General features: G+C 39.1%; 1 protein-coding gene across 17 annotated transcripts in view; it reads right to left on the bottom strand.

Moving 5' to 3' along the window:
• PPIP5K2 (diphosphoinositol pentakisphosphate kinase 2) overlaps positions 1 to 21,023 on the bottom strand; it is a 73,800-nt gene that overhangs the window by 23,362 nt on the left and 29,415 nt on the right. For 8 of the 17 annotated variants that reach the window (XM_056106566.1, XM_056106573.1, XM_056106572.1 and 5 more), the window contains 11 exons: positions 19,507 to 19,632; positions 19,243 to 19,364; positions 18,798 to 18,980; positions 16,752 to 16,893; positions 15,476 to 15,699; positions 8,630 to 8,757; positions 7,954 to 8,068; positions 5,516 to 5,623; positions 4,645 to 4,761; positions 1,732 to 1,896; positions 340 to 460 (listed from right to left, as the gene is read on the bottom strand). In XM_056106566.1, coding sequence (XP_055962541.1) covers positions 340 to 460; positions 1,732 to 1,896; positions 4,645 to 4,761; positions 5,516 to 5,623; positions 7,954 to 8,068; positions 8,630 to 8,757; positions 15,476 to 15,699; positions 16,752 to 16,893; positions 18,798 to 18,980; positions 19,243 to 19,364; positions 19,507 to 19,632 — 1,551 coding nt within the window. The remainder of the gene's footprint in view (positions 1 to 339; positions 461 to 1,731; positions 1,897 to 4,644; positions 4,762 to 5,515; positions 5,624 to 7,953; positions 8,069 to 8,629; positions 8,758 to 15,475; positions 15,700 to 16,751; positions 16,894 to 18,797; positions 18,981 to 19,242; positions 19,365 to 19,506; positions 19,633 to 21,023) is intronic. The other 9 variants (XM_056106570.1, XM_056106576.1, XM_056106575.1 and 6 more) reach the window with 3 other exon arrangements.

The following is a 21,023-nucleotide window of genomic DNA, read 5'->3' as shown; positions in this document are numbered from 1 at the left end:
TACCTTAGTGATTTTTAAAATATAAATGTACACTGCTATATATTAGGTATTCGAAAGGTTTTGTAACTGGGTAAACTTTTTACGACCCAAAGCACTACAGAATTGTGGAAAAGTTAAAGAGATCTCAATGTACATAATGTAGTAACGAGACTCTACCAGATATTTTTTTCAAAATTAAAGTCATCAGACAGATTAACATTATACTTCCTTATACTTTCAAGCTGTTTACCCCCTCCAAGACTATTTAAAGAGTTCAGTAGGCAAAACATGCAGCAAACATTCTAGTTTTACATGTTTGCATGTTCAGGTTTCAGACAGCGAGGACAGAGTAAAATCTACTTGCACAAAATGAAGAGAATAGTCTTTTTCTCTGTGTGTCTTTTGGAAGTACAAACTTCTGATCTCCCTGGAGATGGTGGACGCTGGAAAAAGTCTTCAAGGTTTTACTTGAATAATTTACCTTATGGAAGTAAAAGTTTAGCATGGCATAGAAATAATCTCTTCAAAGCAACTATTTAAGTATTTATGAGAAAAAGGTTTATAAGTGTTCTGCATTTTAAGAGTTAACAAAGGGCAGTGATTTTGCTGAATATTTCACAAATTGAGATGGGCCACTGGATGAAGACGCACAACACTTGGCTCCATCAGCATGACATGTTTTTTGGAGAGCAGTAGAGAGTTTAACAGTGAAATTCTAAACAATCCGATTAACTGTAGATTGCTTTGTTCCATAACATCAAAATCACTGCCCTCACACAAGTAGTAGTTTTGGTTCTATTAATATATCTCATTTCCTAATTATCTGAAATTAAGGACACCTGAACATAAGCCCAGATTTCAAGTTTTTAAATCAAATTATCTTATATAATAATTTCATAATCTATCATTGCTAATCATCCTTTTTAATAATTAACTTCAAATATAACAGTCACATATATATTAACTAGTATATAATTTCCATTATAGAACTGCAACAACCTTTTTTGCCGATGGATTTTTAAAATATATGTAATTATTAATTTGGGGTACATTTGAGAATCATAAAGCATTTATATTTGTGTAATTTAGAGCTAAAATGAGCACCATTATTATTGTTTATATTCTTATTCACCAGCCCCTTGATATTTTGACATAATTATCGACAAAAATATTTTTCTAAATTAAAAAAATTGAAAATTTTATCTTATAGTTAAATTACAGCTATATATTTTTACTTAAACAACTAGAGAACACTTACAAGAACTGGTTATTGTGAGATGGTAAAGAGAATATGGTAAACCCAATAGAAATGTAATTAAATTATAAAAAAAATGTATATACACGTCAAGGATTTACTAAGAAAATAAGTAACACTCCACCTTTTCAATTTTGCTTTTCAATTTTTCTTTTGTAACTACTTAAATGCCAATTCATACTTTAAAACACAAGTTCTTGGTAAGAATAAATCTAAAATAATATGAAAAAGTGAATCAATTTATCAAGTTCTTAGAAAGGAGTTAAATGTACTATTTTATTCAATTTTGTGGTGAAAACTGTATATAACATCCCAAACTCTAAAACTAAACTTTGTATTTTTTATTGCCAGTATTACTGAAATTTATCTTACAAATAAAGCTGACGATTAAAATCCTGCCAGGTATCCAAGTTCATAATTAAAGCTGTATTTTCTTTTCTGTTTCATTAAAAATACAGTGAATTTACCTACTGGGACATGCTGGGACATACACTTACTTCGTTTGTGGCCATCTTCCTAGACCTGGGAAGTGGAGATTTCCTATGGATATGAATTGGTTCTGATACCAGGGGTTTGAATAATATCATAGCTCGGTCAGGCTCATCTTTTTTAGAAGAATGTGGTTCATCATCATCAGTTTTAAAAGATCTTCTGCCTTCATTCTGCAGGCAAAAATTGGAATGCATATCCTTTAAAAATCCTCATGAATTCAATCAAACTGATGTAGTCACTTTAGCTACATATATGTGTTTGTTTATTCAAACAAAACAGCATTTATTGAAATATTGTACCGGTCTATCATTACTCAAGGTACTATGTAACAAATAACAAAATCTTTGATTTTAAGAAAATGATTAGGGCCAGAGCAATAGTACAATGGGAAGGGTGCTTGTCTTCCAAGCTGTCAACCCAGTTAGATCCCCAGTATACCACATGGATCCTCTGATCGCCTCCAGCAGTCATTCCTGAGTGCAGAGCCAGCCCTGAGTATCCTCAGGTGTGGCCCCCAAAACAAAACAAAAAAAACCCATACATATTTAAACCACAGAAGAATTAAGCAAAAATAAAATCCATATGAAATGATTGCACTCTAGCACTCCTGTTATTCATCAATTTGCTCGAGTGGGTACCAGTAATCTCTCACAACAAATTGTGAGACTTGTTGTTACTGTGTTTGGCATATCAAATACGTCATGGGTAGCTTGCTAGGATCTGCTGTGTGGGCAAGATACTCTCTTGCCAGGCTCTCCAAGAGGGGTGGAGGAATCGAACCCGGGTCGGCTGGGTCAGCTGGGTCGGCCACGTGCAAGGCAAACGCCCTACCCGCTGTGCTGTGGCTCCAGCCGGTTGAAATAAATAAGCAATGATAAAAAAAAATATCCTTTTCTTAAAAAGGGTTCCCATCAGCATGAACACTAATCAAAATAATACTTGAACTTACAAATATTACTTATGTTTAGTATTTCCAGGTATACCAGATTTACTGGTATCATTCACTGACACAACTGAAACTTTTACTGAGTGCTTTGCATGCAGCCAACCAGGGTTTGAACCTGGCCTTGCGTATGGTTCCCCAAGCACTCGTTGCATATGGTTCCTCTAAGCTCAGAACCAGGAGTAATTTCTGAGCACAGATAAGAGTGAGCTCTGAGCATAATCAGATGTGGCCTAACCAATTAAAACAGAGTGAACAAATGACAACAAGGCATTGAATCTTAAATGATTCACATAATGATGGTATCTATAATAAGTGAAATCACTGTATTCATACAAATTAAATTCAAAACTGAGATTTCACTAAAAAAGCAGAAATCAGAATGGGAATTTTAGAGCTAAAAAACTACTCCAGTTATAAAATTAAGCCCAGTAAGCAAGAAGAACTGGAACACAAATAAATATTGTCTGTGAAACATGATGAAAAAAAGTTGTCCAAAACATTAAGAAGTGTGTAAGAAATATATGGCATAACAGCAGTAAGATATGCAGTAAGAAAGTATAATACATGCTTAACTGAAATTCCAGAAGAAAGGGGGAGATGGAAAAAACAAATTGGGATTGATAGTGCTTCTTATGTAGGTGATTTGATATCTTGTCACTCTGGAACACTTGAAATCTGTTGGGATTACTGTAAAACTATAAAAATATTCAACCAAAAAATGCAAGTATCCATTAGTCCAAAATTAACAGTAGAGCAGCAAGAAAGTAAAAAGCCAAGTTATGGAGTGGAAAGATATCTCAAACAAATAATGAAGATGTTTAATCGAGAATATATAAAGAACCACAAATCAGTACCGGATGGGGGTGGGGGGAAATGACAAAAAGACAAAGGAATCTTTGAAAAGATCAAAAGTCTTATATAGGCACAATCTAATGTGTCATAAACGTACAGGGAGGTGCTAATCCTTACTCTGAATCTTAGATAAACAGAATTGCAAAACTAATAATTATTTACTTATTTACAAGCAAGGTGTAAATTTAAACCACAAAGAGGTATCACTACATACATTCCTCTCCTGCCAGTAGTTATTTTAAATACATGTACTGACAAAGACAGGTCAGCATCTTTGGGAAACCATTTGTATCTCTTTGCTCTGTTTTGCTTTGTGTGGAGGTCACAGCTGGCAAAGCTCAGGGATTGCTCCCAATCCCCGTCAGTGCTTGGGGCCCGTGTGGTGCTGGGGATGGAGCCCAACCGTCTCTTAAAGTTGAACATCTGCACAACCTCTAGCTCAGGCTATTTTACTCCTAGATATAATCCTAAAGAAATGCAGACATGTTCACAAAAGACGTTAATAACGGCATTCGTCTTCATAGCTTTAACTGGAAGCAAAATAAATCTTAAAAACATAAAGAAAAAAGTCAAATTCACTCCCCACAGAGAGAAAATAATTATTAGTTTTGTGATTCTGCTTATCTAAGATTCAAAAATAAGAAGAATCAATATGTGGTGTAAAGTAGCTTAGGTACTTTGGAGAAGAAAGGGAGGAAGTGACTGAAGGGTGGGATGATGTGAGTATTCCACAATCTTGGCTAGTGTTTCACAACACATTTCTTTGTGAATATTATCAAGAGAGATATTAAGATTTAAGTTCTATCAATTGTGCCATAATGTAGGGGTGTGTGTGTGGGGGGAGGTGGTAATAAGACTTTGAATACATATGTTGGGCTAATATGATGATTAAAAATAGTTCTCAGTACAACCACCAAAAAAAAAAAAAAGAGTTTAAACACTAGGCTTAAAGTCTAAATGTTCTAAATAAAAGTTAAATTTATTGGCATTATAACATGCATACTTCAAGGTTGCTTTAGTTTTAAATCATGCTGCTATGAACTGAAGAGAAAATTATAGTACATTAACAGAAAAATCCAGAACTTCAGGAACTAAGCACCAGGCGTTTGGTTTTCCTTACCTCTCTTGAGGCGGGTCTGTATCCATAGCCAGATGGTAAATTTTTGTCTTCTTCACATCCTTTGGCTCCGGGGCTAAAGTGTAATTCAACATGGAAGCGTTCCTCAGATGAAAGATCCTAAACAACATTACAGAACATTTCTGAATAAGAAATCGGAGAGAGGAGAAAGATGGATGGAAAGTAATGGGGGCCAAGGATCAAGGTCACAACAACCAAACTTTGAAGCTAAAAGGGGCGGGGAGAGGTGGGAGGGAGTCTAGGGACACTGGTAGAGGGAAGCTGATGCTGGTTCTGGGATCAATGCCGGAAAACAGCATGCCTAAAACTCAACAATGAATAATTTTGTAAATCACAGTGTCTTAATAAAATTTTTTTATGAAAAAAATAAAAACGGGCTGGAGGATAGCACAGCGGGTAGGGCGTTTGCCTTGCACACGGCCGACCTGGGCTTGATCCCAGGCATCCAATATGGTCCCCCAAGCACCGCCAGGAGTAATTCCTGAGTGCAGAGCCAGGAATAACCCCTGAGCATCGCTGAGTGTGACCCAAAAAGCAATAAATAAAATAAAATCAAAACAAAATGAAATAACACAATGCCCATAAAATAAACAATAAACTGCCCATAAAAATGAAATTGCATTTAATCATGATATTTTGCAATAAAAAAAACTGTAACAAATAATAACAAAGGTTTTATCTCCTGGATCAAGAAAACCCAGAGACAAAGTCTGGCTTTTTCAAAATTGACTTCTAACCATAATTAAATTTCAAAGGATTGCTAATTCACCTGATAAAGTTAAAGTAATTCTCAACTTAAAAAAAAAACAAAACTACTTCAAGTTATTTCCCTCTGGAAAACCGATCTAGTTACCTTGTTAGGATCCTCATAAAGCATGATAACAATCTGAGTCATGTAGTTCAGTTCATTGACAACATTTAAATAATCCATAGCTCGTTTCCACTGTTCATCCTTTGATTCCTGAACAAAAGGTATAACATTTATATATATATATGTAGTATACCCTTTTCCCCAGATTATGCTAAGACATTGCTTCATTTTTATTATTTTAGCTTAATCCTGAGTGATACCACACAAACAAAATAAATACTCACACGCACAATTCTGCAAAGTAAACGAGGGTAGTCTCTATCCTGTGGAGTATACTTCAGAAATAAAATACAGAATCTGCCTGTAAGGGCAGTGCTGTTTTCCCACCATCACAGTCTATGTATGTAATATGTGCCTATCAGTAAACAATTCTCATGCCACAGCGAATCATCTTACAAATTACATCTTACATCTTACAAATCAACAGGAGGAGGCAGATGCAGGTCCCTTGATCTCATCCACTCACCTTCACTTACAGAATCAATGGTCTAGACATATAATCATAGAGCATTGTAACTGAATGCATTCTAAGAAATTTAAAAAAGAGTTCTCCACCGAAATCTAAATGAAGTACACAAAAACATGAACAAGAAAAGAAACAGAAGCAGAAAATAAAGGACACAAGGCAGTAATGTGTCCATATAATCACCCATAATGCAACAGGTGAAAAGGTACCGAGGAGTTCCACAGCTTAAAAAAAGCAATACACAATTATTTACATGCTACTTAACTCAAGTTATAAGGACAGATATAGATTTAAATCAACAGGAATGAGACACCTCAAAAAAGAAAAGAACAAAGCTCTCATATGAACCACAGAATCTACTTCTTGACATCTTACCCCTTGAACTCCAAACCATTAAAACTTGAAAAGGTGTATGATCTTACCTATGCTCAGTTCAGTGAGTTGATTCGGGTAAGCAGGCTGAAAACAACCACTTAGCTGACAACATGGGTTACTCATTACAGAAAAGGGAAGATGATCTTTACTGGAGCAATCGGAAACTCTTAATTATTATTATCACTTTCTTTTAGGTTTTTGAGCCACGTCCAACAGTTCTCAAGGTCCAACAGTTCTCAAGCTTACCCCTGGCTCTGCCCTCAGGCATCACTCCTGTATGAGATTCTTAATGAAGGAATGGGTAACACATACCTAGACTTCAAAATTGTTATGCGCCAGTGATTAGAGTGTACCTTCTATCTCCCTTCTTTTAATGATACTATCTAGAATCATTATTTTGATATGGGGCCATAGCTGGTGGTGCCCATACTACTCCCAGCAGTGGGCTCAGGAGACAAGATGATAGCAGGAACCAAGAACAAAGCTCCTGCATGCAGAGCCTACACCTTGCTGTTGTGCTCTCTCTCAAGCCCCTACAGCAGTTAGACCTTAAGAGTGTTTGGGGGCTTTCAAGGGCTTTAGTCTTTCTCGGCAGTTCAGTTTTTGAATTGCAAATGAGTGTTCCTGAGCTCTTCAGCTGCCTGAGGCTCTGCTCTGCTGCGGGGGGGGGGGGGGGGGGGGGGGGGGGGGGGGAGGGGGGGGGGACTGGCAGGGAAACTCAACCCACCTCCACCTCCCAAGGGGCCTCCAGTGGGGACAGCAGACTCTGTGTTGTTCTCTTCCAGGAGCTTGGTTTTAGACTCTGGGTCTTGGCCATTGATGGTATTACGCAGCGGGGGCAGTCAGTGGAAGATAGGGGATCTGGGTGGAGGAGGCCCAGTCCCTACAGGAGCAGGCTTAGAGATCTCAGCCCCAGGTAACGCACACTTGGGTTCCTCTGCGGGTTCCTTCATGTGTGAGGCTGAGCTCTTAAGGAGCTGTGACCAAGGACCCCATCCCGCACAGAATTAACCTAGATGATGTGACGATGCCTGGTTTCTGCTGTATGTGAAAGCCCAAGACTGGAGAAACTAAGTGAACTTTGCTTAGTGGGAAAGACGTGAATTGTGAGCTCAATGAACACACTGTGATAAAGACTATTTTCCAATGCAGCCTATTCCAAGCATTTATTTTAAAACGTGACAGCAACACTCCAATCGTCTACCAGGCCCAAGGAGAGGCACCAACAATGGTAGCAGATGTGAGCTCATGTTTGGTCTTGTAGATAAGAGAGACAAAGTCCAAATCCTGTCAGTCAATTTTAACCCCTAAAAAGCAAAAATTTGTTGGCTTTTCTTTATCCCACTGAGATCCAACTTAAAAAATCACCAACAATATTTTATATTTTTCCTTGGATGTGCCTTGTTTGATGGAATGAGAAATGACTTCTAATACCCTTATCTAGCATAATGCTTGGCACATAATAGACCCCTATTAATGATGACAAGTGATGAACTATTAAAATCGTAAACTCTGCTGTGATTTGATTACAAATTCAAAAAAAATGTGTTATATAAGATGGCATGATTATTCAACTTACATTACATAAGGCACCATAGCGAAGAATGGATAACAAAGAATGTACATGGCTTTCACTGGTGAAGTATAATCTGGTGCGGACATGACGTTCGGGAGAGAGAACACCTCTGGAATACCTGGGAGTTAAAAGCAAACAGTCAAAATACAGCTAAATAGCCAATATTATCATGTTATCATGTCACAAGATGCTACTATTCAACAGAATTGAATCTTGGTACAAGTAAAGAACATCATAAATAAATCTGCCATTATTTCAACCACAACTGAGGAATTATTTCAGTAGAACTGAAGTGGGACTCTCAGGTTTCTTGAAGGAAAGGGGGGTACTGGTAAGTTCACCGGAAAGAGGACATTTACCTCATCCAATTGTAAGGACAAAGGCATCTGCCCAAAGCAGCTCAGAGAAATTTATATCCCGAATGCAGTGCAAACCCCTGTCTTCCTGTGAACAATGACATATTCCCTTCCCCTGTTCATTTTCAAACTGGCTTCCAGTCTGGAGTCAAAAATAAACCTTCGTGGGAAGTTACCTATTACAGATACCTGGGTAAGCCTTACTTCCATCGTGGGACAAAAGGTTTACTCCTGATTTCTTCATAGAAACGTTACTGTGTAATTTAGATTGGATGCACGCAAAAGTAAAACACCTATGGAGTGAAATTCTAGTAGTTTCTTACACAGGATGGAGCTTATTTACAGTATCATCATCTTGTGTCCTTTGAAGGTCTGAGCGGATTTTTCTAACTAGAGGAGTACAGTAGCCCTTGGCAATCTCCAGTTTTTCAGCTTTAGTTATACCATATTCCTGAGCAGAAAATAAATAAAATTAGATAAAGAGTACGATGACAAAACGCTATAATAAATGTACTACAGAATTCAAGAATTCCAGTGAGATAGTTTTATTAAGCCTTTGCGAACACAATACAACTGCTGGTTATCATTTCTGCTCCTGCAAGGATAAACCTGGGAAAGGATCTAGACCACACCTGGCAGGCTTATGCCTGGTTCTGTGCTCAAGGATTATTCCTGGTGATGCTAGGGGACCATATGTGGCACTGGGGATCAAATTACACTTGGCCATGTGCAAGTCAAGTGTCCTAACTCATTATCTCTGTGTTCTTCCTACACACTATACTTTTCCTAAAACTAGTAAGCATAATTAAAAAAAAAAACATTTCTGAGTGTGAAACTGCAAAAGCAAGTAAATTTTGAAGAGGGAAGAATAAATGGATAGATATGATCTTTATGGATAGTTATTCTACTCAACTGGAAGGTTTAAAATGAAGATATAACTCTAAAAGAAATACGAAGTACACAAACTTTGCTAGGGCACAGAAGTAATAGTCAATCAAATACATGTAACAAAATATAAATTAGGACTAATGATTTTTACTTATTCATATGACAAGGACAAAGAGACCAACAAATTATTTAAAAGATTTTGTCTCACTTTTTAATGTTTTAGCTAGTAGTGAGCAAAATGTACCACAGAATTATTAAATTCAAAGATGCTTAAATGCTCACTGTGAATTAAATCATCATCTATTATACTGACAGTAAGGAATTATCAAAATGTCAAGTGTCAAGTAAACATAGTAAATTAAAGTTACAATTCAAATGGGGCAACTTTGAGAATTATCTGTATGAGGAGAAAGATCTGTTAAGTATACATGGGCAGGAGAGAAGGGGCAAATGGGAGTCTGCTGAAGCAAGAAGGAGGGAAAGAAGACCAGGGAGCCAGGTAGAAGGGAAGCACTCGCCTCGCTAACTGCCCCTGGGACATCTGTGCAAAGGGACTTTCTGATATAAGCCACTTCCCAGATGGCAAAATACTCAACTGGATAAAAGACCCTGAAACGCCCTTGACAAAGGAAAGACTGTTGGATTACAGGCAGAAGCCCTATGAAAACAGATCTTCCCAGGGCCATTCGCCCTAGTCTCGAGTTTAGCTGGTTCGGAATGTCGGAATGTCATTAACATAGATGACTGCTGTCTCTTTTTTTACCTGTGTTCTTTTTTCAAATGCAATTTATCACTGGATTTTTTTTCTTTTTCTGTGCATTCAATTTATATATATGTCATTTTTATTTGTCATATTTAATTCTGCATAAAGCCCCCTTTAAGACCTATTTATTTTTTCAATCAACACTTTTTTTTTGCTAAAGTATCATAATTTACAAAGTTATTCATAGTTGAGTCTTAAGATCTTGTAGCACAATCCCTCCACAGTGTCAACTCCCCACCACCAGTGTTCCTGACCCCTCCATGTACCAATTGCCCCCAGCCTGCCTCTTAACAGGCACTTTCTAAGATCAGTTGTTAAAGTTTGGGTCCCTTGGTTTAAGTGTTGCTGACTCCACGGTCTGGACATCTGGCTCTATCATTAACATCAGCTCTGTACCTTAATCCTGACCTGGCCCCTGTTGCTGCTCACTTATCTCACCCACTCCCCCTCAGTTTTTCTTTCCTTCTCCCTGTGCTCTGGGGCCAATGCAGGTGTCAGTCCTCCAGGCAACCATGGTCTGAAAATATTATACACAAGATATTTGAAAAAAAAAATCACATTGGCATGACTTTTATTATTACAAGATAAACATGATGGTTCTACTTTATTATGAGTGAAATCAACCTCTTTCTGTAATTTATAGCCATAACTTTATTATTATTAGGTATATACAGGGAAAAACAGTGAAGGTTTGGTCCTATTTAGTTTCAGGAATCCATTGATGGCCTTGGAAACACATAAACCACAGAGAAGGAGGAATGACAGTATATTTGCAATGGTGTATACATGTAATTGAGTAAACATGTATGCACCGAAGGACAATGCTGGAATTAAAATCATCAAGGGAAATTAATTTTAAACAAGACATAAGGAAATCAGCATTTTTACAAGCTGCTCATCTGAAGAAAATTGGTAAAAGGTGTTTGAGCTACAAAAATACTGAAGTGCATGTAAAGACATATGTGTAAAGAGAATGAAAAGAATGTGAAGAATCCAGATTTCCAAACATAAAAAGCTGGTTAAAAGATGCAATGATATTACAGTATTTGGCCACTAAGGTTAATGCTGAAAGAATGGGAGTCTAATACCCAAGGATAATAGAGATAAGGGCCAGGAGGATCATTCCATGGCTTGGAAGCGGGTCTCAGATGCTGGGGGTAAAAGGCAGCTGGGATAAAGAAGGGACCATTAAGTAAATGACGCTCAGAGGGCTCGCTTGGGATGGGAGATGCATGTGAAAGTAGATTATAGACTGAACATGATGGCCACTTACTACCTGTATTCAAACCAGGACACTCAAAAGGAGAGAGAATAAAAGGGAATGTGCCTGCCACAGAGGCAGGGGGAGGATGTGACGGGGATGGCGGGAGGGATACTGGGGACATTGGTGGTGGAGAATGGGCACTGGTGGAGGGATGGGTACTCGATCACTGAATGGCTAAAATGTAATCACGAAAATTTGTAAGTTCGTAACTGTATCTCATGGTGATTCATTAAAAAATATAAAAAACAAATTTTCTGGGGAAACAGAAAGATTAAGGCTTTACTGATAGCAAAGAAGTTCTTGACAAAAGAAAATTATTTTGAAAAAAGTGAAAAAATGCAAGTTTTGTTGACTTTATTTATATAAAAATACATTTACTATATATGTATAGATAATATATATTTAAGAGTAAATTCATATCCACATAAGACAAAAAGGTTCTTCCCTTATAAAATTATTTTAGAAATTCTATAAAACATTGAAATGGTCTTGGCCTTTATTAATCACACCGGATTTTTTTGGTTATGTCTACTTTTTCTAATTTTATAATATAAACTTTTATAGTAATAGTAAGAAAAACCTTTCCTACAACAGTGATCCATTTTCTTTTTTATTTATTTTTGTAGGAGTACTGCTACTGAGTACGTGCCTCAGGCAACCACAAGCAAACGTCCGAACTGGCAAAACAGTGCTGAAAAGCCATCAAGGATGACCTCAAAAACAGGAGAGCAGCAGTACTGGTAGATGCAGCAGAAGCTGGGAAAAACATTCGTAATGCCCGCCTGTCCTTCACCAACTACAAAACCAAGATGACTGCCCTCCGACATCATGATGGATCTATCACATCTTCCAGAAGGGCAATGGAGAAGATTATTCATGAATTCTACTCAGATCTCTTTAATAGCCACATCCACTTGCCCACATACCACATACCACATGATGGATATGTCGTTCCCAATGTTCTCCCTTCCGAAATCCAACATGCCATCTCGTCGGTAAAGAAACAAAAAGCACCTGGCCCAGACAAGATCAGACCTGAACACCTGAAGAACTTACCATCAGTACTCATCAATACATTAGCTCGACTCTTCACACGCTACCTGTCTGAATGCAAGGTTCCATCCCAATGGAAAACCAGCAAGACTGTACTACTATACAAGAAAGGAGACATCCACGACATTGGCAACTATCGCCCAATCTGCCTATTGTCTGTCATCTACAAACTATTCACTCGAGTCATCCTGAATAGGATTAGCAGAACACTAGATGAAGGACAACCATGTGAACAAGCTGGATTCCGAAAAGGATTCAGTACCATCGACCATATCCACACAATAACCAAGCTCATTGAGGTATCTCGGGAGTTCAAGATGCCGCTCTGTCTAACGTTCATTGATTTAAAGAAGGCCTTTGATTCTGTTGAGACGGAAGCGGTCATGGAAGCCCTAGCCAATCAGGGCGTACAAACTCAATACATCAGGATCCTTCGTGAGCTCTATTGCGGATTCACTACCAAGATCTCACCATTCTACAAAGAAGTAATCATCCATATCAAGAGAGGGGTTCGGCAGGGTGATACCATTTCACCAAAACTCTTCAGTGCCACCCTCGAGAACATCATGCGACGACTAGAATGGGAAAACATGGGAGTGAAGATAGATGGTCGGCAACTACACCACCTCCGCTTTGCTGATGACATCGTTCTAATAACACCAAACATCAGCCAAGATGCACAAATGCTTGCGGACTTTGACCGTGAGTGTGGAAAGGTTGGACTACAGCTGAATCTTACAAAGACAATGTTTATGAGAAACAGCCTTGTTCCTGACGCTCCATTCGCTCTCAACGGAACCACCATCTCCGAATGCAACAGTTATATATACTTAGGTCGAGAAATCAACATGATGAATGACCTGGCACCTGAGTTACGCAGGAGGAAGAGAGCGGCTTGGAATGCCTTCAAGAGCATTGAAGAAATAACTAAAAGGACAAAGAACCTCCAACTACGAGCACATCTCTTTGATTCCACTATTCTTCCTGCATTAACATATGCCTCAGAGACCTGGACCCTACGAAAACAGGATGAGAACACTATTCGGGTCTCTCAAAGAGGAATCGAAAGAACTATGCTTGGAATATCACGATTCACTCAAATGAGAGATAGAATCCGGAGTTCTGATCTTCGTCAACGCTCAAGAATCAGAGACGCTGTCTCATTTGCCAAGACATCAAAAATCAGATGGGCTGGACATGTAATGAGGTTTACAGACAACCGCTGGACTAGAGCCATTACTGATTGGATTCCACGAGACATCAAAAGATCACGTGGACGCCCACCTATAAGATGGTCAGACTTCTTCGTCAAGACCCTAAATGATCGGTTTGAGGCTCTACATGTTCCTAAAACGAACAGATACCATTGGGCTACGCTAGCACGCAACCGGGATGAATGGAGACGTTACTGGCACCCGCTCGAATAAATCGATGAATAACGGGGATTAAGTGATTAAGTGATTAAGTGACTGCTATTTACTCAGCCACTGATTAGCTGATTGAATTGTGCAGAACTCCACCTTACTTTTTTTTTCCATTTTTTACAATTTTATTTATTGAATCACCGTGAGAGCAGTTACAAAGCTTTTGGGTCTAAGTCTCAGTCATACAATGAAACACCCGTACCTTCACCAGTGCCCATTCTCCACCACCAAAAATCCCAGTATACCCCCATCCCACACCCTCCCCCTGCCTGTGGGGCAGATGATTTCCACATTACTCTCTCTCTACTTTGAAGTGATCCATTTTCTTAATTTGCCACCATCAACTGGGGCTAAATTATTTAGAGTTGAGATCTTGTATGCAATTTCAGGTGAGTCCATGAAAAAAATTTCTATGGGGTAATATTTAAGGAGTGTGCTATTGGACTCCATACAGCAAATGATATGAGAAACCCCCTACATTTCTAAATCTATAAACAAGAAAACAAATCATACAACTTTATGAAGCTATGTCATAACGTTATAACTATTATCACATTAAGAAAATTATAATACCAGGGGCTGGAGCGATAGTACAGCGGGTAGGGCATTTGCCTTGCATGAGGCCGACCAGGGTTGGATTCTCAGCATCCCATATGGTCCCTGCGAGCACCACCAGGAATAATTCCTGAGTGCAGAGCCAGGAGTAACCCCTGTGCATTGCCAGGTGTGACCCAAAATAAAGCAAAAAAACTTGACAAAAAAAAAAAACAACACAGAAAAATATAATACCAAATTTTTCCTTTAGATATTCTTATATACTACCATATAAAAATGACTTTTTCTTAAATTTTGATTTTTTGGCCTTTTTGAGTCACACCCAGCAATTTCAAGGGTGTGATTGCACTCCTTGTGGTAAATGAGGGACCATATGGAATGCCGGGGATCAAACCCAGTTTGGCTACATACAAGACAAATGCCTTACCTGCTGTACTATTTATTGCTCCGGCCCCATGAATGACCAGGGTATGTACTTTCACAAGGACCTAGACTAGTTAATAGGTGCAGAGATAATGGCCAGGAGAGAGTATGAGTACAGGGGTTAAGGCACATGCCTTCTATCTGGCTGATCTTGTTCCCAGCAAGGCATGATTTCCTCCTGAGAAACACCAAGAAAAACTCCTGGATATACCAGATATGCTCCACCACCACTGCCCCTTGTCCTCGAAAAGGCAAAAATGTCAATTCTATCACAGCACAAATTCCTATTATAATGTAAATTAAATTAACTGCTAAAATAACTTTTAAGAACCTCTCAGTTCCCACACATTTTCACAGCAAATAGCTCATAAGTGCCCAATAAAACTTACGTGATTTATTTCATCCTTTTTTCAACTGTCTTCCTAGTTAGTAGAGAATTTAAATCTTAAAAATTGGAATCACAAACTATCAGATATGATCACTTGTAAGATCAGCAATACATTTAAATGCAATTCATAATTATTTGTCATATTAAAGTTATGGGTTTGGGGCCAGAGTACAGTGGGTAGGGAGTTTGTCTGGCAAGAGGCTGATCCACGTTCTACCCCGGCATCCCATACAGTCCCCTGGGCCCACCAGGAGTGACTCCTGTGTGCAGAGGAAGCCCTGAGCATTGCCGGATATGGCCCAAAGACAAAACAAAAAAAGTTATGGCTTTTGTAGAGACACGAAAAGAAACTACCCTTTATCTACTGATAGAAATTTTAAAAGTCTGTGTCAATATAAGAAAGTTACTTACCTGAGGAATAACAATATCTGCCAGGGCTTTGGAAAGCCTATATAATTCCATTGTGTTTTCTAATTTCAAAGAACTATTATGTTGAACATCGTATTTTATACAATCATATATATCAGGGATTTTGCTGATGTCATATCTTCCATTCTTTGTTTTAAAATCCTTCTCCAACTTGGACCATCTGCGTAGCATAAGCTCTAATGTTTCACTATGGTAAAGCTGAATATCTAAAACAACATAACACTATTAGTATATTCACTTTAAAAATGAGACTAGGAGACATATTAGAAAGCAATAAATAGAAACATTTTTAAATGTGAAAGGTAAGATTGTTAAGGAGATGTAACTAAATGCATATACTATTAGCAATCATATGCTCTGCAGATTTGATTCAAGGTACAAATACATGAATTAGTGAATTAGGCTGATAAACTTAGAAACGTTGCCTATGTTACATACTACTAATAATAATCATAATAATAAAGAACAATTAGGGTCAGAGGCCAGAGCAATTGTATAGGGGTTTAGGCGCTTGCCTTGTACATGGCCGAGCTGGGTCCAACCCATGGCACCACACTGTGTCCTTCGAGCCCCACCAGGAGTGATCCTGAGCACAGAGCCAGGAATAAGCCCTGAGCACACCTGGGTGTGGCCCCAAAACCAAGAACAAACAAACCAATTATAACAAAAAATTTACACAAATATATTTTCAATTCTGATTATGAAACACTCATATGTCCTCATTTTTAGGGCTTTTGTTTGTCTGAGGGTCTCAGCCAACGGTGCTCTAGCAGCTACCACCTTCACCAGCACTGCCAAGGATCAAATCTCCCAAATGAAAAACACATATTCTAGCTTTCTGAGCCACTTCCTCAGCCTCCAACACATTATTTTTAATCAACAGATACTCGTTTTAGCAGAAAAGGATTTCTATTTAACAGGAAGATGTTCAGGATGCCAAAATTGTTAATGCTGATCTTAAAGTTGAATACCAATTCTTGTTACCATTAGCTCCTTCTTGCTATGTTGCATTAGTTGCTTAACTATAAAGCAATACTGCACAATCAAATAACAATGTTTTATTACCTCTTTTATGTGATTGCAAATAAACTACAGTAACTATAACTCTTCTGTTGCATATATGTTAATTGACATCATGCCTACATATTTATGAGAAGATAGATTTCTTAAGACTTGCCATCTTACTTTAAAATGTTTAAAGTTATTGGATAGTAACTTTACTGTTCTAAAAACAAAAACCCAACCAGACAGCATTTACCTGAGGATTTAGGGTCTTCCATCCGATGTCTGATCTGAGATGTCAAACTTTGTATGAGAGAATAAACTTTGTCACAGGTCTCCACGGGGTTCTTAATCAAATGCATCGATTTTATAAGGGAAATGCTTCCAGAAGGAGTAAGCTACAAACAAGTGACATATGTACTTTATATGTAGTTCTGCCCAATTGTTTGAGAGTACCATCTAAACCAATTATTCTAGTAGCAGGAGAATTAATTCACATTCCACAAATTAAGATGGAATGAAAGAAAGGGTGGTAAGGAATAAATCTCAAGGCTGGAGCAATAGTACAATGGTTAAGGGTGCTTGCCAGGCATGCGGCTGACCCAGGGTATATCACCGGCATCCCATACGGTTCACCACATACTGCCACCACATACTGCCTAGGAGAAGAGGCAGGAATAGCCCTGAGTATCACTGTGTGGACCAAAAACCAAACCAAACCAAAACAAAAAAGAGGCAAAATCTTAGCAATTCCTGCTGCTGAACAAACATTACTCCAGAGGCAGGGAAGATACAGAGCAGCGCCCATGCTGTCCAGCGCAGCCTGCCAGGCCCCTGCAGCTTGAGTGGAGCAGCAAATAAGGCCAAGCACAGACCCACCGTCCTGGCTGGCCGGGGACGGCGAGGAGTGCCCTGGGACCCTGGAACCTTGCCTCAGAGCTCCCTCTACCCCCAAACACTAAGCCTAAGTGATCACTAAATTACTCACAGAGGAAAAAAATGGGCAAAAGTATAGGAGCAATAAGATCAGATGGTGATTTACTGACTGCAATTTGTGCAAATATGGTTCTTAACTCTTGGCAGTGAACACTGTTTTGAAGAATTATTTGTATCTAATAATCCTGACTATTTTTTCTTTTATTGAGTGGGGTGGAAACTTGTACCACCCTTGACAGTACTCGAGGAGATCCAAACTGGACTGGTCCCATGCAAGACAACAGCCTTAACCCCTGTACTAATTCTCTGGCCTCAAGCCTACAATATACTTTCTTCCCTTTTTTCTAAAATGGGGTACTTGTGAGGTAAGCAACCTGCCCAAGATCAAATCACCAGGATGTGAAGACATAGACAAGAACGAAAGTTAAAACAGTCAATTAGTACTAAAAACTAAATGAAAACAATAAGAGAAAACTAATAATGAAACCGTGGCATTGAAAATAGAGACAACCTGGGTGTGGGGAGAGACATGACTCGCATCTGCGAGGTCCTGGGTTTGATCCCCATCATAGCTGGATCCCACAGCAGCACTGGGCGCTGCTCTCACCCCCAGAACCACTGGGTCAGACAGCTGCAGATGGTAATGAATCTTGGCACCAAAACATCAGAACCACACAGCCAAGTTGAGTGGGACAGAGGATGGCTCTCAGGCCTCTAAATACAACCTGAGATCTGCCACCCCCAACGTCCTGCCAAAAAAACTGAATAAATAAAATACACACAGATAAAAATAAAACAATCTTAACAGCATAATGTTGCAAACTGGGTCAACAGTACAACGGTTTTAATCTAAACCTGTGATTCATGAACCAGCAGCTCTGGCATGAACTGGACTAAAATTGTACTATGACTCCGAGCCTTCATCTCGTATTTGATTAATCAGAATCTAAGGCCAGTACCACCTTGAAAGAACTCTTCCATAGTCTTTGTTTGTTTTTTGGATCACACCCAGAGATGCACCAGGGTCACTCCTGGTTCTGCACTCAGGAATTACTCCTGGCGGTGCTCAGGGGACCATATGGGATGCTGGGAACCGAACCCGGGTCAGCCATGTGCAAGGCAAACGCACTACCCACTGTGCTATCACTCCAGCCCCTCTTATGGAATCCTGCACCGACCAGGGACCAACTGTGCCATCGCACACCTGACAATGCACAGAGATTCACATATTCTGGCTCTAATAAGATAACAAAAGACCAATGTGCAAAACACAGGTCCGCAGCTGTTGCAAGGCAGGGCACACACGGGCTGCAGGATCAATGGGCTCAGGAGGACGCTTCACATGCTGCCCAGTGCAATTACTCACCTTCTCGTAGTCTTCAGCACTGAAATCCCTGTCTTTCTGCAGGATTTCATGAAGCCGCGCCTTCACTCGCTGCTGACAGCTGCTCAGCGAGTCACTGTCACTGTCCAAGAGGCCATTCATGTTGGCACTCTTGACCATCTGGACAAGGATGGGCGTCAGCTCGCCTTCAAGTGCCAGGAGCCCCTACAAGCCATAAATAAAAGTCAACACAGATGTCAAGCTCAGTAGGCCACATAATGAGAAGGGGACAAATTACTCTCATTCCACACAGAATTTTCTAAGAGACTGACAATCAATTTAGTGATAATCCAGCTTTTTCATGCCTTTCCGGGACTTCAACTGAAGATTCAGATTTGGGATTATCAGATACTGCCTGGGCACAAAATCATTTTCAAGGCCCCACTTAATGGGAAGTCTAGTAATTGTAAGAAATGTTGGCATCTACCTTGGCGAAGGCAGCTGCAGTCATCTGGACGCGTCCCTCGTCAGAGGCGTAGATTTTAAGGTCATGCCGGTAAGTGCTGTGTAACCTAAGTAAACCACAACCAGGAAATCCTGCATAATCTCCTGAAAAAAAATCCTCCAATCACTTAAGCTATATTTTTAGCTCACTGCATTTCTCTAAAGAATATGACATCCCCCAAGTGAACCAGAAGTCAGAAAACACAAGGTAGGAAGTGCAGCAATGAAGGGCATGCCCGAGATTTACCTTGGCCTCCAGGGTACATGCACCTGAACGCTCTCCCCAGCTCCTCCGCCTGCACCCGGCCTGCAGGGGTCAGCTCACCTCCCCACTTCAGAACCAACAGTAAGGACGGTTCTTCTCTCCGGCTGTCTAAAAGACATGTGGAGATAGAAAACAAATTTCAGACTTTTTTAAAAAAAGGACCTTTGATTTTCCCCTCTGCTCTGTACTGAGTGGAATTCTGGCTATGCTTGTTCTTAAACAGACCTCACTTTGTAGGCCTCTGTTTTGCGTCAGGGCAATCCCCTACTCCACCCTCTTAGAAAAATCTTACTAGTGCTCCAAACCCTTTTCTATACTTTATGAGAAGGCTTTTTCTCACTTTCCTGAACCACTGCTTTCCCCTTCTCTGTTCCAACAGAGGTCTTCCCAAGGCCTTTCACTCAGTTATGTTAGATATGAGCAATTAAGATCTCCTTAGTGACTCATTCCAGATCCTTCTTTATTGAAGAGTGTCCTGCAGAGCTGATGTATAAAAGGTACCAACTGCTGATGAAGCTACACTGTTTATGACGCTGAATCAGAAGTTACATTAACTCATGAGACAATGAAAGAAAGGCAGAGCCTAATATTTTTATTAATTTATTGGTAACATTATACAATAAAATGCAATCCAAGAACATCTTTTTAAATTGGAACTATGAATCTGTGTGATGTAGACCAATAAGTTATCTCAGATATAGGAGGAACACCACAGCAATGAGTTTCATGCTTAATTTAGGCCTATCCTTATTCACCTCCTAAAAGCTACATTAGGTTTTTTGAAAAATAAATAAATAGATAGATAAATAATCTGAAAATAAATAAATTCTGAAAAACCTAAAGACAATACATTAGTCATAGGCAAATCATTCTTCCTGTTGGAGTTTGTCAGTATTTACCACATGAAACAATATTAATTTAAGGACTTTTATAATAAGCCGGGCTGGGTGTATTTATAAAATGTCTCTAGCGATAAATAATAAGATATACCTTATTTGTCTCAAGTAAACCACAGTCTGATGAGCAAACATGTCAAATTTTATAGAAAGATAGTAGTGTTTAGCAGTACCTTGTATACAGTGGACCAGGGTTTGATCCCCGCATTCTGTATGATCCTCCGAGCACTGCCAGGAGTAATTCCTGGGTGCAGACCTAGAATAACCCCTGAACATCACTGGGTGTGATTGAAAACCCAAATAAAAAACCAATTTTTCTTAATGTTAAATTTTAAAACAGTGAAAAAAATGCATACTAGCATTATTACTCTCATCAATTTGAAGGTAAGAAAACACTTTTCACAGTGATCAGCATCAATGACATTACTACTATTAGCATTATTTATTAAGGACACGTGTTTTACATGAAATGGTTTCTTTGAACCCCTGTAGATTTTCACTTTGAAAAAGAAATGCACTTATTTACTTCTGTGCTGACTGTTCATTAACACTGATGCTATTTCAAATGCTTATTCTGATTATTGGGTGGGGGAAAATATCTAC

Source organism: Sorex fumeus, unplaced genomic scaffold, assembly GCF_029834395.1.
Source record: "Sorex fumeus unplaced genomic scaffold, SorFum_2.1 ptg000131l, whole genome shotgun sequence".
NCBI lineage: Eukaryota > Metazoa > Chordata > Mammalia > Eulipotyphla > Soricidae > Sorex > Sorex fumeus.
This window is presented reverse-complemented; position numbering and strand designations above follow the sequence as displayed.